Source organism: Thalassophryne amazonica, chromosome 3 (genome assembly GCF_902500255.1).
Source record: "Thalassophryne amazonica chromosome 3, fThaAma1.1, whole genome shotgun sequence".
NCBI classification, from domain to species: Eukaryota; Metazoa; Chordata; class Actinopteri; order Batrachoidiformes; family Batrachoididae; genus Thalassophryne; species Thalassophryne amazonica.
In genome coordinates this window covers 24,080,595-24,106,213 of record NC_047105.1, presented here as the reverse complement: position 1 = coordinate 24,106,213, position 25,619 = coordinate 24,080,595, and the positions used below count along the sequence as shown (strand labels likewise).

Here is a 25,619-nt window from a genome sequence, read left to right as displayed (position 1 = left end):
AATTGTGGCTCTTACAATAGATAATAAAAAACATTGCAAATCTTGAATTATTTTATTTTGCTTCACTGAAGCGATCGCTGAATAAAGGAAAAAACAGACACAAATTGTTGAGAAAATGTGGATGAATGAGCGGCACTCCTCCCATCACAGAAACATCTGCAAGTCCAGAGCACAGAAAAGAATGAAACAAAACCAAAACTAACAAAAGAAAAACAAAGCAAACCTTGATGCTTTAAACGAAATCAAAACAAAACCTTCATGATGACGTGACTTGACAGCGGGTATCAGACCAAGCCTGTGATCATTTCTGCAGCCAGCATGTGCTCTCCACAGCACCTGCAGCTGTGGGAACTGACTGTCTTGACAACAGGTTTGTCTTCATGGAGACAACGTGCAACGTGCATGCGCACACACACAACGTGCATGCGCACACACACATTCCAGCCACAGACGGCTGCAATGTGTGTAAATAGTTAAAGTAGTTGATAAAATGTTCTTGATGCTATTATTTCTGTATGAAAACATTGCTTTTGGTTCCACACATGATGAGTCATGTTCAGCTCATTGGATCTTTAGTTATTTATCCGTTCAGATATTGTCAGTGTTCGTGCAAGACATTGGACTTGGGAAGTTGTATGACAATCAAATGGAACGCTGATGGTACGGGAACTACACAAATGCTGAGGAACCGTAAAGACAAAAAACAAAACGGAATACAGACGAAATGAAGTTGTCGTCGGTATTCGTTCACATTTTTCAACAGTTTGAAAATTCTGACAACGCGCCAGCTACAGGCACGAAGCTGGACAATGGTTAAATGATGTCTCCGTAAGTCAACGTAATTTTGGCTTTGGTGTTCTTCGTTAGTGCTGTGTGACTGGGGATTCAACAATTTTCTAGCCCATTCTGAATATACAAAAATAATAATTAGATCCAAATTAGACCTGCAACCATACAGCATTGTGAATTTATTTTTGTTGACGTTGCCTTCTTTAAATATAAAACTACATATTCTTAAACATACCTTGGTGTCATGACATCATTTGCCACCTTTCTTAGCACACTGCAGCTCACTTGAGTAGCTCCTAAAATTTACAGCTCTATGGATTGAATTCCACACTCATGCAAGGCATCTTTGCTTGCCTTGAGTTGCTACGACTCAGTGCTGGGTCTTGGGACTCACATAATCAGTACGTCGTCTCCCAGGAGTCAGTGCCCAAAAACATCTAATGTAAACCCTGTTAATGATTCATTCATAATGTTGAAACATTAAATGAAACAATTGTTTAAAATTATAAGATAGTTCTTCATTAAAGAGCCTTTATTTTATTTTGAAGAGCAGCAGCATGTGTGGGTTTGCAAAGAAGACAGGTGAGCTGGACTCTCAGGACATTTAACCAGATGAAATATATTTCTTAAAATGTAAAGATACATGAAACAGTCCTGTGCTCTTTTCATTTCAGTCTGATTACTTGTGAAAACATTTCAATGTAATTTAAAATTGAGACTGTTCTTGTTGTCAAGAGCAGAAATTACAGACTCTGCACCAGAGATGGACAGTCTGTACCTTAATAACGGACTCTCTGTTTTCTGAGTGGTTTGCAAAAACCTTGTAACTGAATGGCCTAAGCAGGGGGTCACCCCTTTGAGTCTGGTCTGCTTGAGGTTTCTTCCATAAAAAATGCTGCAGGGAGTTTTTCCTTACCACTGTCGCCTGTGTGCTTGATCAAGGGTGTTGGTACCTGTGTGTAGGGTCTTGAGGCAGCATTGTTGTGATTTGTTGGTATATAAAAATATAAAGTAAATTGAATTGAATTCAAAGGAGTCTCTATGCTGTGGATGGATTGACATTCATCCAACCTGTCCTGAATAAAAGATATCTGCTTTTTTATTATCTATCAGCTGCTCTGCTCTTTAGATATGGTTACCAGCATCAGCTATTCAAAAGTCCATATTGGATGACAACTAAAAAGACATTAACTACATGCACTGTTTACATAATAAATTATTTCTGAGGTGCCTCCTGAAAGTATTGTCTCGTATGCCATATATGAACGGACTAATAGATCGTGGCAAAATATGCACAATAATGTAACCAGCATAAATGGAGTCTGAAAAATGTTTGGGAAACCATAGTCTGATAGCGTGACTCAGCATGGGCATAATATATGAACCCATAGATAACATGAGCTGAACGCCATGGAGGAGGATCGTGTTCCTGGCTTTTCTGGCATTTTTGTTGTTTGACTTTGCAGCGAAAACGATCTTGAAGTAAGTGTAAACAATAACCAAACAAACAATTATTAGATACAGAGGATTCATAACGTCTCTCTTCCTAATCAAGTGTGGATTTGGGAAGGCAGTCTCCCTGAGACAGAACACTTTGGTGTTAAAGAATGTTACGGGCTCAGTTGCCAAGGTGACAAAGAGATCAGGAAGAACAGAAGAAATGCTTATTATCCAGATTAATCCAATCAGAATCCGTGTTCTCCTGACTGTACAGATCTGAGTGTGATGAAGGGGAACACAGACAGCAATGTAGCACTCCATCACCATGCAAGCCAGGTTCAAACGAGTGTTTTCAGTGGTGAAAACTGCAATCAGCGTTAAGACACAACAGATGGAGACATTAACACTGTACATTGCATAGGTGAGGAAGAACAGGGTGGCTGACATCGTCAGTTGGATCATGTCGTTGATCACCAGGTGAATGAAAAGAATGTACCGAGGATTCATGTAGAATACCTGCAGGGTGGAATCAAAATATGTGCAAAGGAAGAAACTTTTAGAAATGAGAGAATCTTTAGAATCAACAATACAAAACAGTGTTTAAATGGCTGTACTCAGCAAAATATTGGGTCAGTGTTGACATGAGCGTTATTTTTGGTACTGCATTTTCAAGAAGGTGCCTTCACAATAGAGCATGAATGCGCCCGAATGCCGTACAATGAGGATTTGAGCCACACTGGAACAAATTTTAGCTGCATTCCAAACATTCGAGCAAATTCATGTGGCCAGGCCGAATGTGTAGCTCATGTCCAAAGCAGACGAGGTGCAGTTGAGGTGGAAAAATATCATACGGCAGTCGAGGTGAACTCCAACTGCAATTTTACTGCGTACTAAATATACCCATGACAAAACTCATTCGAAACAGTCTGATTGCGTCTAAGGGAAATCCACCATGGACAGGCACGTCTAATTTTGTTGGCATGTTCCGCACTGCACCCACATGCATCCCGTTCAGGGTGCGCAAAGGAAATACTTGAATGTGCAATGTCTGTGGCACACTTTTATTTTGTGAACTCAATGTGAACACTGCGCAATGAAACCAAGAACACTGTGTGTCACTGCAGGTCAGCATATCCCTGAGAGGCGGAGCCCGCGTGCAGTTGAATGCAGTGTAACATCCAGAATGAACATATCAACAATACTCCATTAGTCCACCTCGTGTCAGAGGATGTATCTGTAATGTCATGTTTTCATGGCTGTTAGACCCTGTCTAGTTGGCCGGACTGCGCATCAGTGCATCTCTGTGATGAGCTGACATGCGGCGCCTGTGATCGTAGTGTAATGTCCAGGATACACATGATATCACAGATCCATTGTCAGTCCACCTCGTGTCAGAAGATGTATCTGTAATGTCATGTTCTCATGGCTGTTAAACCCTGTTTAGATGGCTGCACTGTGCATCAGGGCATCACAGAGATGCGCTGACTTGCAACGGTTGTGGACGCGGTGTCACGGCTGTAATAAACATATAATGGCCGATACATCTTCCAAACCATTAGAAGGCCTGATGATGTAACTGTTTACCATGGCACTCTAATGTAAATAAAGTAAATAAGCACCTTTGGATCGGCACCATATGCACTTCCCACCAGCTGTCATGTCATCCATGTGAGATGGGTGAAAAGTGGAATGGTGACATCCGCCATGATTGGATGGCAGATGCGCCGTCCACAACGAAATAATTATTCCTGATGACTTCGCAGTGCTCCTGCGTGGGCCCACATCATCTGATTGCTTCAGTGCAGGTGCATGCGGCTGGATCATCTGATCACCTCAGAGCTCCTGTGCGGGCCCACATCATTTGATTGCTTCGGTGGGCATGCGTGAGCCGTCTGTACAGCAGGTGTCCACTGAACAGCTGATCACCTGGAGAGGGAGAGAGAGTGCGTGCGACGGATGTAGTCATATTTCACATAAATGGATATGTTAGAATACATATTGTGTCGACAGCTGATACACGGCCAGTAAATGATGGCATTTGTAATGATGTCGTGGTGATGACAGTTGTACCCTGCAGCTGCAGCGCAGGAGGACCATTCTAGCTGGATGTGACATGACCTGCTTTGAATTCACCCTTGACCAGATTGGTTTACATACTGTTTTGATGGCGTGAGAATATTTAAAACGCACTCAGATTGCAGTTAGAGTCCACCTCAACTACCGTACGATATATTTCCACCTCGAACGCACCTAAACAGTAGAGAGCATGTGCTCTACATTCGGTCTGGCTGCAGCGACTGTGTCCTACTGTTTAAACTGCTCTCAGAATGCTGTCCGTTTTCAACTTCCCGAATTCGTGCGCGAGTGTGACGGGGTCTGAAGGGGTTTTATTCCTGCTGTGTTCTGACAGCACGTTGGGATTCGTACTGTGTTCCACCTGCATTCGAACTGCATTAGGGAGCCCTGGACACGCACAGCATGTGCAGGGATCATTCGAGGTGAGTCGGGGCACACTTAGTATTCAGACAGCATTCTCGCGCATTTGTTAATTCCTCTCAGATTTGGCAGGAATTGTATTTTTTCCCTATTCAGCTTGATTCAGCCTCATTCATGCTCATTTGTGCTCAGTGTGAAGGGGCCCTAACAAAGGGCTTTTCCATTATAGTAATGAGTAAAAGAGTCTCTCTTATATGTGCTATACTCACATTTGATTATTTATTTTATATTGACCTTTGTCAGTTTTAATGATGGTGTGTTGTTGAAAAATGTAAGAAGGATACAAACTATAAAAACAAGTTGGCTCTCGTTAAACAGACCAACTATGCATTGATCATGACACGGGTGCCATTTCCATTTTTTTCCCCAGTAGATGTCCCAGTAACCGTACAAATGTTTGACATGTGATTCTAGAGTTTGTCATCAAAACCATGACACCACAAACATTCATCCATCCATTTTCTAAACCTTCCTGTTTGCAGTCAAGAGTCAGTTAAGGTAAATTTAGAGATAGTAGCATCATGGAGGCGAACCCTCGGTAATGTCAGGCCCATCACAGTTATCTCCATGGCAATGAACTTATCAACTTAATGACAGGCTTTTCTACTTGTAGAGTTCCTGATCCTAAAGGGCCTTTCACACCGAAGGCGTCAGCCCGACGCGTCAACGCCTCCCAACGCGTCGTGATGTCAGATGCTTCACTTCGGAAGCAGCGGCGGGGGGGATTGCGGCTTCGCTTCGGAAGCAGCGGGGGGGGGGGGGATTGCGGCTACGTCACACTCTGTTTTCACAACCCGAAAAAAGTCAAAGCGATCACCATCTTGCATTTGCATATATAGAACCACAAAAAAGCTTTAAAAAAACCAGCAGTAAAATAATTCTCCAATCACCCTGCTGGAAGAAGCTTTTTTCAGCTACTTTTCGGAGTGACACCGACCGAGGGAGGACTGACGACTTGGTGGGACATCGATTGAACCGCGACAGCAGGCCGACCCACACGGAGAAGCCGGGGTTCAGGCATCATCCCTGGGCAGACCGAGGCAGGTAGCCGGGGTCATGGAGCAGACCCTCTCAGTCCAAAATCTCCCACTTTTTGGATATATGCGAAGTCCCAGTTTGACCAACGGAGTTTAGTTCTGCAACTTTATCGAGGTGAGAAAAATAAAACGTGACATTTACGGCACTGCTGTGAAGGTTTAATGATCATTAATGTTAGCTTAGCCTTTTAGCGCAGTTGATCTGAGTGAACACTTTAATTTGTAAATGGTTCAGTGTTTTTATTTTTACCAAATAAAGCTGCAGCTTTTTTCAGAGACCATAAAAACTCAACTTTAAATAATATTAATAATTAATAATAAACCGACCCTTTTATATATTTTTTTAACTATATGGATTTGAATGACGTGCGATTACACCAATCATGCTTGAACCCTCGTGCGCATGCGTGAGTTTTTTCATGCGTGTCGGTGACGTCATTTCCCTGTAGGCAGGCCTTGAGTGAGATGTGGTCCCGCCCTCTCGGCTGAATTCCTTTGTTTCACACGCTGCTCGAGACGGCGCGCGTTGCTTTATCAAACTTTTTTCTGGACCTGTGAGGAATATCCCAGTGGATACTATTCGAGAAATTAAGCTGGTTTTCGGTGAAAAGTTTAACGGCTGATGAGAGATTATGGGGTGTTTCTGTCGGTGTAAGGACTTCCCACGGAGCGGGATGTCCTGCAGCACTTCCAGGCGCCGTCGTCGGCCTGTTTCGAGCTGAAAACATCCTAATTTAAGGCTTAATTCACCCAGGACGTCGTGAGAGAACAGAGAAAATTCAGAAGAGGCCGGCATGACGACTTTATGCGGACATTCCACTGTTTAAGGACATTTTTTAATGAAAGACGTGCGCGCAAATTCGCCGAGTCGTTTCCGTGACGACTCGGCAAATCTGTGTGCGCCGCGACAGGAAAAACACCTCCGTGTTGAAAACCATTTGTAAAATTCAGGCGGCTTTTGATGGCTTTCAACAAGTGAGTAACTGAGAAATTGTTTAACAGCTTGGACATGTTCCAACTTGCCCGTTAAGGTTTCCAACGGAGGTGTTTTTCCTGTCGCGACCCCCCGCGGTTGGGTCCGGCCTGACATGCGACTCTGCCCGCACGTTCTTTCATTACAAAATGTCCGTTAACAATGGAATGTCCGAATAAACTCCTCATGCCGACTTCTTCCGAAAGTTCTCTGTTCTCTGACGACTTACTGGGTCAACAGAGCCTGAAATGTGGAAGTTTTCAACTTGAAACGGTGAGACGCTGCCGCCTCGAAGCGCAGATCGCCGTCAGGCGCCGTGGGCCGTCCTTACGGCGACACTACCAGACCAAAATCTCTCATCAGCCGTTAAAATTTTTACCGAAACCAGCTGAATTTATCGAATGGTGTCCACTCAGTTGTGCCTTACAGTTTTGAAAAAATTTTGATCAAACAAAGCAGCAGTCTGAGCCATTCCTAAACAATGAAAAAAACGACGAGAGGGTGGACGACTCCTCACTCAAAGACTGCCCACAGGCGAATGACGTAACCGACAGGCGTGAAAAAACTCTTGCATGCCCACGAGGGTTCAAGCATGTCTGATGTAATCACACGTGATTCAAATCCATATGGTTTTTGAAAAAAATAATAAGGTCGGATACTTTGCTAATAGACCTCATATATATATATATATATATATATATATATATAATATATATATATATAATATATATATATATATATATATATATGTATATATATATATACACCTCAGGTGGGAGTCCACCATTACTTCTGTTGTCAAGAAGGCCCAGCAGAGGATGTACTTCCTGTGGCAGTTGAAGAAATCCAACCTGCCAGCAAGGATCATGGTGCAGTTTTACACTGCCATCATCGAGTCCATCTTCACCACCTCCATTACCGTATGGTACGCTGGAGCCACCACCAGGGACATACAGAGACTACAGCGCATTGTACGCTCTGCCAAGAAAGTGATTGGCTGCAACCTTCCATCTCTTCAGGACCTGTACAACTCCAGGACACTGGGGCATTCAGGTCGGCTCAGATCCGATCCTTCTCACCCTGGATATAGCCTTTTTGACCTCCTCCCCTCAGGGGCAGGAGGCTACGGTCCCTTCGGACCAGAACCTCCCGCCATAAGAACAGTTTTTTCCCCTCTGCTCTTTAAACAGCAACTATTTTATTATTTTTTAAAAAGCTGTTTCATTTTATATTTTAACAATAAATCATTAATTAATCATTAAAAATGTCCACGAATCAAAGTCAAAAGACATTTGCACAGGTTGAAACTCTCCCCTTATTGTGCATAATTTTAAAACATTCACAATCACTCGTCAAATTTATATTTTAGAAATGACTCTGTCCTGATCACAACATTAAAGGCAATTACACATTTTGATGTAATTACAAGTTGAAATGACTCATTTAAAAAAAAATCATCATGAGGTTTATGTCACAGAAATCCTACTTTACCATCACACTGCAGTCATTCTTAAATTATCTCCTGTTGCATTATAATAAACATTGTATTTATTTACAGTGTTTTTCTGGTTGAAATGAGATATAAATAACACTATGTAACACAATTTTTGTTCCTGGCTTCTAAGTGTTATATTTCAACTGCTTATGTCTAAAGTCTATGGAAAAATGACTACATTCAGCACAAACTTTGATTTTATTTTTTTAACGTTCTAGAAAGTTCTAAAAGTTTCTTGAAATTTCTAGATAATTCTGGAAATATTCTAGAAGACTACTCAGTAGTAGTGAAGGCGAATCGAGAATACGAGGGCTGTCAATAAAGTATAGTATTATTTTTTTCAAAAACTATATGGATTTCATTCATATGTTTTTACGTCAGACATGCTTGATCCCTCGTGCACATGCGTGAGTTTTTCCACGCCTGTCGGTGACGTCATCCGCCTGTGAGCACTCCTTGTGGGACGAGTCGTCCAGCCCCTCGTCGGAATTCCTTTGTCTGAGAAGTTTCTGAGAGACTGGCGCTTTGTTTGATCTAAATTTTTCTAAAACCTGTGAAACACATTGAAGTGGACATGGTTCGAAAAATTAAGCTGGTTTTCGGCGAACATTTTAACGGCTGGTGAAAGATTTTGACGTGATACTGTCGCTTTAAGGACTTCCCACGGGCGAGACGGAGATTTTTTAATGAAAGTGCCGGCGCGGTGCGGCAGCACAGGAAAAACACCTCCGTGTTGATAACCATTGTAAAATCCAGGCGGCTTTTTGATGGCTTTCAGTGGAGTGAGTATATGAGAAATTGTTTAACAGCTGGACATGTTCCAACTGTCCTTAAGGCTTCCAACGGAGGTGTTTTTCCTGTGGCAGAGCGTCGCAGTGGCTGCGAGCCGACGCTGCAATCCGTCCGCACGTCTTTCATTAAAAAAAATCTCCTTTAACAGTGGAATATCCATATAAAATGCTGAAACCAACTTCTTCTGAAACTTCTCTGTTCTCTCACGGACGTCCTGGATCAATAGAGCCTGAAATGGGAGGTTTTCAGCTTGAAACAGGCTGACGACGGCGCCTGAGAGCGTTGCGCGACGTCTCACACCGTGGAAGTCCTTAAAGCGACAGTATACCTCAAAATCTCTCATCAGCCATTAAAATTTTCACCGAAAACCAGCTTAATTTTTCGAACCGCGTGCACTTCGATGTGTCTCACAGGTTTAGAAAAAATTTTGATCAAACAAAGCGCCAGTCTCTCAGCAACTTCTCAGACAAAGGAATTCCGACGAGGGGCTGGATGACTCCTCCCACAAGGTGTGCTCACAGGCGAATGATGTCACCGACAGGCGTGGAAAAACTCACGCATGCACACGAGGGTTCAAGCATGTCTGACGTAAAAACTATATGAATGAAATCCATATAGTTTTTTAAAAAAATAAAAGGACCTATACTTTATTGAGAGACCATCGTATTCTTGAAGACAGACAAATTTCAAAATATCATTGTCCTGATTACAGAAGCAAATGTTTCTGTAGAATAACAGCTATTTCTATTTATTTAAGGCATAACAGGTAGGAAAACACACGTGTGTAACCCAGGAACAAAACAAAAATAAAAATTTGTTACATAGTGTAATCTACCAGACTTAAAAAAATGTACAAATTTCCTGTTATTTTATTTGTCTAAAAATAAATGTCCATTGTTACAGGTGGATTTAATTTACAGATGAAAAAAGGTTTCTAAAGAACCTTTTTTTATTTATTTATTTAGCTATTTTAATTACAAGCGTTCTAAACTTTTTAACAGTAATCAGAAATTTTGAGGTAAAAAAAAAATTTGCAAGGATTTTTCTTCAGAAAACTGCTCTATAAATGAGCAGTCCTGTGACACGTTTCTGTTTTGTATAGATCAGTGGTTTCTGCACTGATCTGTTTTGTAGAGATCAGTGGTTTCTGCCACGAGTCTTCCATCTTTTTGGCCCGACGTGTCGTTCCTACTGGACAGTGCGAAGCAACGTCACAGCTCAGAGTGGCGAAAGTTGGATTGGGTTGAACTTTGACCATGTCAGCCTGTCAACAAGTGGCAATGCACACTCTCATCAGAAGTGTCGCTTTAGCTCGGCTTTTGATGCAACATTTCTGTCGCCTCAAAAAGCAACGCGTCTCATTGAAAATAAAGCTTTTCAGACAGATTCTGATGCCTCTGATGCTTTCCAATGCTTCCGGTGTGAAAGGCCCTCAACAATGAATGATGAGAAAAGTAATGTTCATGGTTGTTATATCTTTTCACACTAGGCGTATCAGACCTGGTGTTTTCTGACGGTGGAATGAGGGTTGCATTGAGTAGAAGTTGAAGATCCCCAGAGTCACAACAATCACATGCTTGATCACAGTTTGGCCAAAGAGTTTTGGATAAGGTGCCACCGTCACATTGGCAGATGACAGGTTCATTTCTTGTTTGTCTAATAAAAGACAAAACATAACTTTAGTTCTCAGTGTATGAATTATATTACTAGTGTCATTATGATACAGGTCAGGTTGATCCACGTGTGTGGCACATTACAGAAACCCTGTGAGATGACACCTCAACATGACATCAGTCACTGCCCCTGGTTTCCACCACCCGTGTTTTGTCAATGCAACAAAAGAGTCCAATGAAACAAAGTCTTTCTCTAAACTGTGCTGTAGAACTTAAGCGTGTGCTGTGAGATTAAACAACAGCCAGAATGCTCCCCAGATTTTAGTATTTAGAGTCTGTGAATCCACACAGGTGCAAAAATGGCTCAGCTGTTAGAGAATGTATAGGGCACCGCAGTCTCGTTTGAACCCTGCATGATATCGCGGGATTTGGCCACTTATGCCACCTGTGCTCCATTGTGCAATATATATACACAGCATAAGGTCACACGGAAAATTGTGACTGTTGTTTTCGGCTGCAATCACCAAAACAGTTGCGTGGGATTTTTTGGTTCCCAGTGGAGAAGGGAAAATGAAGCGAGTGGGAGACGTCGTGTCGGTGTTAGCCTACATGGCTAACTGAAGTAGCTGCATTCTCTCACCTGCAATACCGCCTCAACATGTTTGCGCAACACATGTCCACTTTATCCACCGCATCGTTACTTTTTCTTTGCATTTTCAGTCTGTTTGCATGTAATTTGCCCAAAAACCCATTGAAGATTCTGTGGGGGTTTTCCCCAGTAAATAGAGAAATTGCGTCATATTTTACCCCTTTGGCGCCCACCCTGAAATGAGACTACGGTTCCCTATTCACCTTATTCAGGAAGTCAGGGTGCGCGGTTCCATTTTGTCAAGCAAATTCCGGTTTGCCACTGCGTCAATGATTAGCTATGTGGGAACACAGTACGCTAGAAGTGTCCAAACATGAGCAGCATAAATTGTTCAGTTCGTGGGTGCCACAACAACTGGAAGAAGAGGAAGCTATTGCTTTCAGAAAGATGTTTTGAACATGGAAAGGAGAGATCTGACTGCTGTGGACCAGCATTTAACTTGTTCCCTCCTCCATCACAAGACGAGGATCTCCGGTGCTGAATTTGAAAAATACACCCAAACGTCCCTATGGAGAGAAAACCCACACCACTGGATCCTTACCCAGAGAAATGGTTGGACTACAATGCTCTGTTGAAGAAGCCACGGCGGATGCTAGTGAGACAAACGGGTAAGCTGTGTTTGTAGTGTTAGCTGCTATCTAATTTACTCATTTTCTGACATTTGATACAACCAAGCACTGCATGAAGTAACACCATATATATATATATATTATTATATATATATATATTAATGTTACGTAATCTTGGCATCACGGTGGTACTATTGTCAGGGAGTATTTTAACTTGATTGTGCTTTTATACGAGCTTCATGCTGCTGCACGGAAGGAAACTCATAGTTCCTCATAGCCAAGCCGTCCACACCGAGTGACTACACAAAGTAGTTAAAATAATCAAGGGCCACTTTTCATGTCATCTTCCCACTCTGTTATGACCCGTGGGTGGCCCAGAGTCGTTCCCTTTGAGCTTTTCAAAAAGGTTTTTGTTTCTATCCATGGAATGACTTCCATTGTTCTATATTGAAAACACCGCTCAGCGGAAGTCCTAAGATGTAATGGAAATGCCTCTGTTGTAAAAGTTGGCGGGGCTGAATAAGGTGAATAGAAAATAAATTTATGGATCATTTCAAATACTTTGATTTGAAAAGTAACAAGTAATCACAGTGAGAAAAAAGAAATCCTGTTGCGAAAAAAGCTACATCGATAATCATTTTATAATCTAAGTGGAGTGCACTGAATAGTAATTAAATCAGTTGTGAATTGCAGCACCAATATTTGAGGTACTTTGTTGCAATTTGTCCACAGTTTTTCTAATTTATATGGATATGCTTTGGAAAAATGCTTTCCTGTAATGCACCATACAATCAAAGGTAAAAGTCTTGGATCAATCTTTTCTGTTCAATATTTTCTGTGCATGTAAAATGGGTGCACTTAAACAGTTTTTTTTTTAATGAATGAAAAAGCAATGACCTGAAATCACCGCAACCCAAAGCTGATGTGTGAGGTTGTCTATGCAGGAGCGAGCAGCACCGGTGCTGCAGCCCAAACCTCACGAGTTATATCACTTGAAATATGTATTCCTCTCAGCATTACCACACTGCACAGAATCAAAAGTCAAAAACATAAAATAAAATTCAGACACATCATATCAACCATGTGCACATCATTGGATAAATGTTGTTAACTTATTTTGCACAAAGTGGTTCAACGTGATAAAGATGCTCAGTACTCAACCTCAGGCAAAGATCAGCATGTCAAATGGAAAGATAAAAATCCATCAGTTCATCAGTCCATCCATTATTTCCACTTGAACTGTGTAGTTGTCAACAACTCATCACTTTCACTTCATTTTTCCTTTGCTAATCTTTCAAATTAAAAACCATAAACAGATGAAAGCATTTCAGTTACCGTGCTGCAGTATTTCATGAAGCTGTGGTCCAAGTCTTACCTCAGCTGTTGCATTTTGACCACAGTGCTCTGAATATAGCTCCAGAAAGTTTGTGACGTTGAATGTTGAGACTTGTGTGTCACATGTTTGGCAACACACACACACACACACACACACACACACACACACACACACACACACACACACACACACACACAGCAGTGACAACATACCATTGCCAGTGTGCTGCACTTTTTTCAGACATACGTCATGTCAAAAACCTTTCCAATGTGCGCTGAAAAGCAGCTGCACCTACGAAGATCCTGAATTAGTATTGACACGGCAGTGCTCCAACAATTCCTGAAGATTAAGACTGATTTTGTTATTGCTCCCCCTAGTCTCTGCAACCCCCCGCCAAAAAAATAAAAAAAATGGGTGGGTGCAGGGTACTCAATCAATCAATCAATTTTTTTTTTATATGGTGCCAAATCACAACAAACAGTTGCCCCAAGGCGCTTTATATTGTAAGGCAAGGCCATACAATAATTATGTAAAACCCCAACGGTCAAAACGACCCCCTGTGAGCAAGCACTTGGCTACAGTGGGAAGGAAAAACTCCCTTTTAACAGGAAGAAACCTCCAGCAGAACCAGGCTTAGGGAGGGGCAGTCTTCTGCTGGGACTGGTTGGGGCTGAGGAGAGAAACAGGAAAAAGACATGCTGTGGAGGGGAGCAGAGATCGATCACTAATGATTAAATGCAGAGTGGTGCATACAGAGCAAAAAGAGAAAGAAACAGTGCATCATGGGAACCCCCCAGCAGTCTACGTCTGTAGCAGCATAACTAAGGGATGGTTCAGGGTCACCTGATCCAGCCCTAACTATAAGCTTTAGCAAAAAGGAAAGTTTTAAGCCTAATCTTAAAAGTAGAGAGGGTGTCTGTCTCCCTGATCTGAATTGGGAGCTGGTTCCACAGGAGAGGAGCCTGAAAGCTGAAGGCTCTGCCTCCCATTCTACTCTTACAAACCCTAGGAACTACAAGTAAGCCTGCAGTCTGAGAGCGAAGCGCTCTATTGGGGTGATATGGTACTACGAGGTCCCTAAGATAAGATGGGACCTGATTATTCAAAACCTTATAAGTAAGAAGAAGAATTTTAAATTCTATTCTAGAATTAACAGGAAGCCAATGAAGAGAGGCCAATATGGGTGAGATATGCTCTCTCCTTCTAGTCCCGTTAGTACTCTAGCTGCAGCATTTTGAATTAACTGAAGGCTTTTTAGGGAACTTTTAGGACAACCTGATAATAATGAATTACAATAGTCCAGCCTAGAGGAAATAAATGCATGAATTAGTTTTTCAGCATCACTCTGAGACAAGACCTTTCTAATTTTAGAGATATTGCGTAAATGCAAAAAGCAGTCCTACATATTTGTTTAATATGCGCTTTGAATGACATATCCTGATCAAAAATGACTCCAAGATTTCTCACAGTATTACTAGAGGTCAGGGTAATGCCATCCAGAGTAAGGATCTGGTTAGACACCATGTTTCTAAGATTTGTGGGGCCAAGTACAATAACTTCAGTTTTATCTGAGTTTAAAAGCAGGAAATTAGAGGTCATCCATGTCTTTATGTCTGTAAGACAATCCTGCAGTTTAGCTAATTGGTGTGTGTCCTCTGGCTTCATGGATAGATAAAGCTGGGTATCATCTGCATAACAATGAAAATTTAAGCAATACCGTCTAATAATACTGCCTAAGGGAAGCATGTATAAAGTGAATAAAATTGGTCCTAGCGCAGAACCTTGTGGAACTCCATAATTAACTTTAGTCTGTGAAGAAGATTCCCCATTTACATGAACAAATTGTAATCTATTAGACAAATATGATTCAAACCACCGCAGCGCAGTGCCTTTAATACCTATGGCAGTACTGTACTGTAGGAACATCTCCCAAACAGTAGCCTTCCAACTGAAGGAGCATGATTGTGGCCCGTTGTGACAAAATAGAATGTTGTTGTTTTTTTTTATTGGTCAGTCGTACAACCCCAATTCCAATGAAGTTGGGACGTTGGGTGAAATGTAAATAAGAACAGAATACAATGATTTGCAAACCCTCTTCAACCTATATTCAGTTGAATACACCACAAAGGCAAGATATTTAATGTTCAACTGATAGACTTTTTTTTTGTTTTGTGCAAATATTTGCTCATTTTGAAATGGATGCCTGTAACACATTTCAAAAAAGCTGGGACAGGGGCAATAAAAGACTGGGACAGTTGATGAATGCTGAAGGAACACCTGTTTGGAACATTCCACAGGTGAACAGGTTAATTGGAAACAGGTGAGTGTCATGATTGGGTATAAAAGGAGCATCCCCAAAAGGCTCAGCCGTTCACAAGCAAAGATGGAGCGAGGATTGCCACTTTGTGAACAACTGCGTGAAAAAATAGTCTAACAGCTTAAGAACAATGAATTTAGGGATTCCATCATCTACAGTCCGTAATATAATCAGAAGATTCAGAGAATCTGGAGAACTTTCTACACGGAAGCAGCAAGGCTGAAAACCGAGTGCCTGTGACCTTCGATCCCTCAGGCGACACAGCATTAAGAACCGACAACATTGTGTAAAGGATCTTAATGTGTGTGCTCAGGAACACTTCAGAAAACCATTGCCAGTTAGCACAGTTTGTCACTACATCTACAAGTGTAAGTTAAAACTCGACCACGCAAAGCGAAAGCCATACATCAACAACATCGAGAAACGCCGCCACCTTCTCTGGGCCCAAGTGCATTTAAAATGGACAGCTGCAAAGTAGAAAAGTGTGTTGTGGTCTGATGAGTCCACATTTCAAATTGTTTTTGGAAATCATGGACGTCGTGTCCTCCGGACAAAAGAGGAGAAAGACCATCCAGATTGTTACCAGTGCAAAGTTCAAAAGCCAGCATCTGTGATGGTATGGGGGTGTGTTAGTGCCCATGGCATGGGTAACTTACACATCTGTGATGGCACCATCAGTGCTGAAAGGTACATCCAGGTTTTGGAGTAACACATGCTGTCATCCAAGCAATGTCTTTTTCAGGGACGTCCCTGCTTATTTCATCAAGACAATGCCAAGCCACATTCTGCATGTGTTACAACAGTGTGGCTTTGTAGTAAAAGAGTGCAAGTATTAGACTGGCCTGCCTGCAGTCCAGACCTGTTGCCCATTGAAAATGTGTGGCACATTATGAAGCGCAAAATACGACAACAGAGACCCCGGACTGTTGAACAACTGAAGTCGTACATCAAGCAAGAATGGGAAAGAATTCTACCTACAAAGTTTCAACAATTAGTGAACTCAATTCCATACACTTATTGAGTGTTGTTAGAAGGAAAGGTAATGTAAACACAGTGGTAACAAACCACTATCCCAGCTTTTTGAAAAGTGTTACAGGCATCCATTTCAAAATGAGTAAAGTTTGAACATCAGTTCAAAATCAGTTTGAACATTAAATATCTTGTCTTTGTGGTGTATTCAATTAAATATAGGTTGAAGAGGATTTGCAAATCATTGTATTCTGTTTTATTTACATTTTACACAACGTCCCAACTTCATTGGAGTTGGGGTTGTACTTGCAGGGGTGCGGAGTGGTTCCAAGGGCTGTCAGTGCCAGTGGGCAGTGAGAACAAGGTCTCACTGCTCCTTGAAATGCCCCATATCGTAGCCCCTGACAGCCAAGTACAACGCCTACTCTTTCTGTGGTAGAATTGTTTTGACTGACAACGAGATGGGGCAACATCTTTCAATTTAAATTTTCAATTTATTTTCATTTATATAGCACCAAATCAAAAGAAAGGTGATGTAACACAGTGGTAAACATACCACTGTCCCAGCTTTTTCAAAACATCCATTTCAAAATGAGCAAATATTTGCACAAAACAATAAAGTTTATCAGTTTGAACATTAAATATTTGTCTTTGTGCTGTATTCAACTGAATGTAGGTTGAAGAGGATTTGCAAATCGAATTCTGTTTTTATTTACATTTTACACAACGTCCCAACTTGGAATTGGGGTTGTAAACAGTAAAGTGTAGTTATTTAAAACAATTTCAAGGGATAGAAAACAAGTGAGCCTTGGCTAAAAAAAAGGATATATATGTGTGTGTGTGTGTGTGTGTGTGTGTGTGTGTGGTGTGTGTGTGTGTGTGTGTGTGTGTGTGTGTGTGTGTGTGTGTGTGTGTGTGTGTGTGTGTGTGTGTGTGTGGGTGTGTGTGTGAAATCTCCGCGGATCCGAGAAATTACGTGATTTCATCATGGGGGGTGTTAGTGGTGTACTCTATAATTGTGACTGTCATTGAGTTTTTAAAATGCCTATCACAAAGTGTTTCCTTTTTTTACGACATCGTGCAAGTTTTATAAGTCCACGGACACTGATCTGTGTGTTACAGATACAAATCTGTGTCCTCGGGTCCGCGGAATTCACGGAGGAAAAATGTCACTCAAAGTGTAGCTGTTACGACAGTTGTCGTAAAGCGGGACTGGTTGGTTGCTGAGGTGACGCTGTGTGGCTCCTGCAAGATTCTGAAGCTAAATGTAGCATGTGGACATCGCTAACTTTTAGAGCTCTCAAGTTTTTAAAAGAAGAATTTGGCAGCATGTCTGTGTCACTGAGCGACATCAGACAGAGCGAAGATGGCGAGAAAGACGCTGGCGGAATTGTCGCTGGCTTCATAAACACACCTGAAAGATAAACGAGAAAAGCGAACTGTGCCATCAAGAAACACTGTAACAATTTTTCTCTCCCTGGAAAATAAACATTGTGCTGTTCAAACAGGATTTTAGACAAGATTATGTGACTTTTTTTTATTATTAATCTAGACTTTCTTTCACTGGAAAAAAAAGACATTGTGGCTTTGAATGGATTTACAGGAATTTCCACAAGGATATAAATGACTTTTTATTAATGTAGACTTTTTTCATCGGGGAAAAAGACACTTTGGATTTACAGGAATTTATACAACAATATGTGAGATTTTTACAATAAGGTATGTTAATGATATTTTACCCTGATTTTCAAAATATTTTACCAGGTTTAGCTGTGGTTTTTGAAATGCTGTAACAGTCTTTTCAGTCTTCATGAAGTTCATGTAGTTTAATTGTTCTGAGTTAATGCATAAGTTGATTTACAATCAAAAAGAAAATCATTCCAGGTCCTACTTCCACGTCATATTCTGTTATTTCAACATTATCATTGACAGTTCAAATGAAAGATTGATTCTAGGATCATTTAAATATGCATGTCTTTTGAGATTTTTTTCTTTCAGGAGATGCTGAAAATATATCATTAGATACAAAATTAGTTTGGCTTCTGGAGCCCCGCGGGCCCTAAACCCCAGCTCGACCCCCGGTAAATTTTACTCGGAATACATATATATATATAATATATATATATATATATATATATTATTAGGGCGTGTCATGATAAAGTGGACTTTATTGTTCTTGTGTGGACGAACCATAGCAGGTGGATTCACCAATCTGTGCGCACAGATTTGCACAATGGATCTGATTGGGCACTTCTCTTCCATCGCTTCTCCAGGACTCATGCGTTTCTGCTCCATCGCCGAGTCCTGGAGCAGAGCAGGGTGGAGACACACACTGCCCCAGCAGTCAACCGACAAGGCTCCAGTGGCAGGGAACACAGGAGTTCAGGAAGAGACCTCCCCCCCAACACCTTTTTCTATTTTTTTGTTTTTGTTTTTTGGTTTTTGGCCACTAACAGTCATGACAGTCTGTACCAGTAACAATAAAAATGCTACAAAAACAAGGAATTATGGAAAAATACACATGGATATTGATGTGGAATATCTGTACAAATTCTTGGAGCTTCTGATGTGCACTGAACAGGAATGCTTTTTTCTGAGTGGCACAAATATAATTTCTGTGGCATCTTATTGCATTTAAATAGCCACCAAAAACTCCTGAAACATTTTGTGCATTTTAATGTGATTTGTTGTACAGTAGTGTTCAGAATAATAGTAGTGCTATGTGACTAAAAAGATTAATCCAGGTTTTGAGTATATTTCTTATTGTTACGTGGGAAACAAGGTACCAGTAGATTCAATAGATTCTCACAAATCCAACAAGACCAAGCATTCATGATATGCACACTCTTAAGGCTATGAAATTGGGCTATTAGTAATGACTAATGGTTCTGAATGGTTTCCACCTGACTGTCGCCCAGTTTCTGGCAAAATTTGATGCGGCACTGCTCCAGTCGTTCCGTCTTTTTCCTTGAAATGAAAATCCGCCGAGCACACTGCACGTGTCCTCACACAAAGGCTGCTTACCAGGAAATGACGCAATCGACAGGCGTGAAAAAGTTCACGCATGCGCACAAAGGTTCAAGGTTGGCTCATGGAAGCACACATGATTCAAATCCATCAGGTTTTTGCAAAAAATAAAAGGTCCGATACTTTTCTAACAGACCTTGTATTATTAATTGTATGTAGATGTCTAAAAGATTGTAGTTTTTGTTTCGAGCGGTGATTCATGTTTAAGCTGAATTTATTTTGCTCCTAAAATGTGTAGTTGTTTGTAAATCAGTAGATGATTCTTTTTAAGTTTCATTATTATTTCGTGATGGTTTATTCTTATTTTGTCGGAACATTTTTGGAGTAGTGTCAGTGGTATGCCACGTAAGAAATCTTTTGTAAAGTTGAAAATTTTTCATTTCATGTGCTTTATTATTTTTGAGCAATGATGTTTAATTGTGTAAAGATGAATTCCATCATCCATCCATCCATCCATCCATTTTCTTCCGCTTTATCCGGTGTCGGGTCGCGGGGGCAGCAGCTCAAACAAAGCCGCCCAGACCTCGCGATCCACACACACCTCCCCCAGCTCCTCCGGGGGAACCCCAAGGCGTTCCCAAGCCAGCCGAGAGATGTAGTCCCTCCAGCGTGTCCTGGGTCTTCCTTGGGGCCTCCTCCCAGTGGGACGTTCCCGGAACACCTCTCCAGTGAGGCATCCAGGGGGCATCCAGAAAAGATGCCCGAGCCACCTCAACTGACTCCTTTCGATGTGGAGGAGCAGCGGCTCGACTCCGAGCTCCTCACCCTATCTCTAAGGGAGCGCCCAGCCACCCTGCGGAGGAAACTCATCTCGGCCGCTTGTACTCGCAATCTCGTTCTTTCGGTCATGAGCCAAATCTCATGACCATAGGTGAGGATCGGAACGTAGATCGATTGGTAAATCGAGAGCTTTGCCCCACTACTCAGCTCTCTCTTCACCACGATGGTCCGATACAGCAACTGCATCACTGCAGATGCTGCACCGATCCGTCTATCGATCTGACCTGAAGAGGGCAAAGCACCTTTTTTCCGGTCGAGAACCATGGCCTCAGATTTGGAGGTGCTGATTTTCATCCTGTACGCTTCACACTCGGCTGCAAACTGCCCCAGTGCACGCTGAAGGTCCTGATTTGACGAAGCCAACAGAACAACATCGACTGCAAACAGCAGAGACAAGATTCTGTGGTTCCCAAACCAGACCCCCTCTACACCCTGGCTGCACCTAGAAATTCTGTCCATAAAAATAATGAACAGAACCGGTGACAAAGGGCAGCCCTGGTGGAGGCCAACATGCACTGGAAACAGGTTTGACTTCTTTCTTTCTTTTTTCTTTTTAATATTTATTTCATTCATTTAAAAGAAAAACAGAAAAGCAAAAAACAAAAGCACCACAATACCAGAATGAAAAGGAGCAGAAAGAAGAACAAGTCTTATGATTTCTGCCCCTTTTAACAATACAATCTTTCAATATACAGCATCATAGTCAACATTATTTAACAGATTGCATTTCTTTAACTTGTCACATACCACTGACCCATTTCATAATTATGACCATTAATTAATAGATTACATCACTGACAGGTTACATTTAAACTTAAGACACTCCAAACATTATTAACAGTTTACTTTTTTTTTTTTTTGACTTTCTTGCAGCCCACTGACTTACTTCATAGTTTCATACTTACTTAATACATCTAATTTAATATGTTTTTTAAATAATTTAAGCGACCTTAATTCTTTAATTTCTTTATTAAGATTGTTCCATAATTTGACACCATTTACTGCAATACTCCTTTCCTTTACTTTGGTTCTAAATCTTGGTTTTTTAAAGACTTCTATTCCTTTCAATTTATAACTACTTACTCTTTTTTCAAACATATTTTGAATGTTTGTTGGTAAAGTATTTTTATTAACTTGGTACATCGTTTGTAATATTTTCAAATCAACTAAATCATGAAATTTAAGTACCCTATACTTAATAAACAATGGATTAGATGGATCTCTAAAACCACTGTTACTAATCACTTTTAAAGCTCTTTTCTGCAAAATAAATAAAGGTTGTATATAGGTTGTATATGTTGATCCCCAGATTTCTACACAGTAAGTTAAATATGGGACAATCAATGAATTGTACAATGTTAATAAACCATAACTATTTAATGAATATTTTACTTTATGCAAAACAGCAATGGCTTTCGCTATTTTTCCTTTTATGTAATTTATGTGTGACTTCCATGTAAGATCTTCATCAATCATGACTCCTAAAAATTTCATTTCTTTTACCCTTTGTATATCCATTCCATCTATTTGTAATGACACATTATTTTCTTTCGCTCTATCATTAAACAATATGAAATTTGTCTTATTAATATTTAGTGACAATCTGTTTATATCAAACCAATGTTTAACTTTTTCCAACTCTGTATTTATCACTTGTGCTACTTCCTGTATATCTGATCCAGAGTAAAACAGCGTTGTATCATCAGCAAATAAAATGCTGCCAAGCACATTGGATACATTCACAAAATCATTGATATACAAAATAAACAGTTTGGGTCCAAGTACCGATCCTTGTGGTACTCCATAAATAATGTTACACAATTCTGATTTGGTATTATTATCTGAACAAACTGTTTTCTATTTTCTAAGTAGCTTTTTACCCACTGATGTGCAACACCTCTTATTCCATATTGTTGTAACTTGTGGAGCAATCTTGAGTGGTCTATAACATCAAAAGCCTTTTTCAGGTCAATAAAAATACTTACAAAATAATCCTTATTATCTATTGTTGTTGATATTTTCTCTATTAGTTCCATAATTGCCATAGCTGTCGAATGTTTTGTTCTGAATCCATACTGAGCATTATTTAAAATATGATGTTTCTCAGTAAATTTATCCAATCTTGTTACAAAAACTTTTTCCATAATTTTAGAAAACTGTGGAAGCAATGATACTGGCCTGTAATTAGAAAAATTATGTTTGTCTCCATTTTTATATAATGGGACTACCTTAGCAATTTTCATTTCATCTGGAAAAACCCCAGTTGACAGAGACAGATTACAAATATAAGTAAATGGTTCAATAACAATTTCTATTATACTTTTTACAGTCATCATGTCTAAATCTTCATGGTCAGTTGATCTTTTGCTTACACAGTTTTTTACAATATTTCTTATTTCATCTTTTTCCACATTGTCCAGGAAAATACTATTGACCGTATTTACCAATGTACATAATTTATCTTCTACTATTGGTTTATTTCCCACCAGACTTGACCCTACATTTGAAAAATAATCATTAAACCCATTTGCAACTTCTTTTATATCATATATCTCTTTATTTTCCTTAACAAAGTAATTTGGAATAGTTTCTTTCGTTCCATCACTATCAATCACACTTTTTATAATTCCCCATGTTACCCTCATATTATCTTTACTCTTATTTAGTTTTTCACTGTAATAATCTTTTTTTGTTTCCTAATTATTGTTAATAGTTTATTTTTATATTTTTTGTATTTATGTTCTGATTCCTTTGTTTGCAATTTTAAAAAGCACCTGTAAAATAGTTTTTCTTTGCACAAGCATTTTTTATTCCCTTTGTCAGCCATGGTTTATTTACTCTTTTCTTACTAATTTCAATTAATTTACAATTTTTATTGTATGATTTCATCAATATTTTCATAAATGAGTTATATGCTACATTAACATCACTGACATAAACTTCTTCCCAGTTTTGATTTTTAAGGTCATATTTTAATGCCTCTAAGGCTTTTACTGACTTATCTCTTTTAAAGTTTATATCAGTTTTTTTTTGTTGTACCTATTTTTATATTTAAATATTGAAAAAATTGGTAAATGGTCGCTAATATCTGTCATGAAGATCCCATTCTTGATAATTTCATCTGTTCTGTTTGTAAATATATTATCAATTACCGTTGCACTTTGCAATGTAATTCTGGTTGGTTTTGTTATCAAGGGGAATAACCCCAAACTATACATTGTATTCACAAAATCACTTAATCTTTGGCAGCTGGAGCTTTCTATGTTAATATTAAAATCCCCACACATAAAAAGCGTTTTGTTTTTAATTTGATGGAATAATTCAATTATTTTCTGTAAATTTCACAACACAAGAATCTGGTGCTCTGTATACACAACTACTAAATATTCTTAGATGTTTCATGTACAAGTTCCACTGTTACAATTTCTATGACATCATTCATAATTGTCATTTCTTCAACAATTGTACACATCAGATCTGTTTTTGTATACAGAGCAATACCACCGCCTTTTTTATATCTTCTGTTTACAAAATACAGCTCATATCCCTCTATTTGAACTTCATCCATGAGATCATCTTTAAGCCAAGATTCAGTGATTGCAACAATACTAAATCTATTTTTAAACTGATTTAAATAATCTTTTATTTGTGACATTTTACAATACAAGCTTCGACTGTTTATATGTATGAGTGACAGGGTATCTTCTGCAATTTTTTCACTATTCAGCTGTTCTACTGTATAATACTCACAACCAATCGTTTTTAAGTCAAATATACTTTCATCAATATTAGTGTCTATGTCATATATTTTATCCTCTGTTTCCATGTTTGATCTGATTTTTTGTTGGTCCAATTACCAACAGATGTTATATTGGATTGTCTATTCAGGTCTGTATTTCGTAAGGTCCTCCATGTTTTGATTTGTATACGTTTGTTTCCTTCTTTCACTCTAATCCACACCCTACAATTCCAGATCCATGTAGCAACAATAGTTTCTGTTTCTTAGTAGTCTTGCTTCCCTAGCAATATCTGCATTTTTTTTTTTGTTAGATGCTCATTTATATAGACACTCGTTCCTTTCAAATCTTTGCCTGTCTTAATAACTCATTTTTATATTTTTCGCTTTGTAAACGTTTAACAATGTTAGATAGTTTATTTTTTCTATCTTTAGTTGGAATAGTATAACAGTCTGATATTGTATCTTGATGGATGACAACACCTTTTTGATATAAAGAGTTTGTAACTTGTTGTTCCAATGATTGTCTTTCTTCAGGTGGTGCATCCTCCCACTGGCTCCACCAGAATCCACCACCCTTGCATATGTCCGATGCCTTGTTTCTAGTCCAGATATTATAACGTCATCTTTTCTAGTAAATTGTTCAAGTTCATCTACACGTTGCTCAAGTTTCTTAATGATCTTGTCCTTCTCTTTAACCAGATTTTGGAGTTCTTTAATTTCCACCATCAGTTTGTCTAGATTAGACATGTCTTTTGATATATGGTTTAATGAGGTCTTATCTCCTCTATATCTTCCTCGAGGTTTATCTGTTTTCCTGGGTGGTGCCATGCCGACTGTCGTGGCTCAGTATGGCCACTATTGATTACAAAAACAATTCTCACCAGTAGCCTCCACCACCACAGGTCCGGTAGCCGCACCCCAACACCTCCCGTTGCTACCCTCGTTCACAGCCGCCCAGCCACGGTCGTAGCCGCCGCCAGCCCTGGATGTAGCCGCTGCTAGCCGCGGATGTAGCCGATGCCTCGGGCCTGAATGAACCGCCTACACGATGCCTCGCTGCTAGCCTCGGACGTAGCCGCTGTTAACCCTCGGATGTAGCCGACGCCTCGGGCCTGGATGTATCGCCGCCACCGATGCCTCGGCCTGGATGAACCGCCTCCACGATGCCTCCGCCGCCAGGCCTCGGATATAGCCGCTGCTAGCCTCGAACCGTAGCCGCGCTAGCCTCGGACGTAGCCGCTGTTAGCCTCAGATCTAGCTGACGCTCGGGCCTGGATGAACGCCTCCACCGATGCCTCCCGATGTTGGGCTGCTGTGGATCAGCGAACTTCAAGCTTGAAAACAGCATCCAGCATTTCTCCATGCTGAGGTCATCGAGAAGATACGTTCTGTATGTGCTCTGCTGCACAGGAGGCAATGCGAACCAAGCTCCTGCCGTGGTCGTACAGGGACCGGATAGCCCTTAGCAAAGGACCCCGGACCCCGTACTCCCAGAGAACTCCCCACAGGGTGCCCCGAGGGACACGGTCGAATGCCTTCCCAGATCCACAAAACACATGTGGACTGGTTGGGCAAACTCCCATGAACCCTCGAGCACC

At 40.4% G+C, this 25,619-nt stretch overlaps 1 protein-coding gene across 1 annotated transcript; it reads right to left on the bottom strand.

Annotated features, from left to right (window-relative positions):
- Positions 1-1,980: 1,980 nt before the first annotated feature.
- LOC117507717 (odorant receptor 131-2-like) lies at positions 1,981-10,667 on the bottom strand. The gene is made up of 2 exons (XM_034167532.1): positions 10,555-10,667; positions 1,981-2,782 (listed from the first exon to the last, which is right to left on the bottom strand). The coding sequence occupies exons 1-2, from the start codon at positions 10,665-10,667 to the stop codon at positions 1,981-1,983; spliced, it is 915 nt and encodes a 304-aa protein (XP_034023423.1).
- Positions 10,668-25,619: the final 14,952 nt, after the last annotated feature.

Coding starts and splice junctions, on each gene's coding strand:
- LOC117507717 (XM_034167532.1), bottom strand. CDS start 10,667: ATGAACCTGTCATCTGCCAATGTGACGGTGGCACCTTATCCAAAACTC. Junction 2,783..10,554: donor ATCTTCAACTTCTACTCAAT/GCAACCCTCATT, acceptor CATTTCTAAAAG/TTTCTTCCTTTGCACATATT.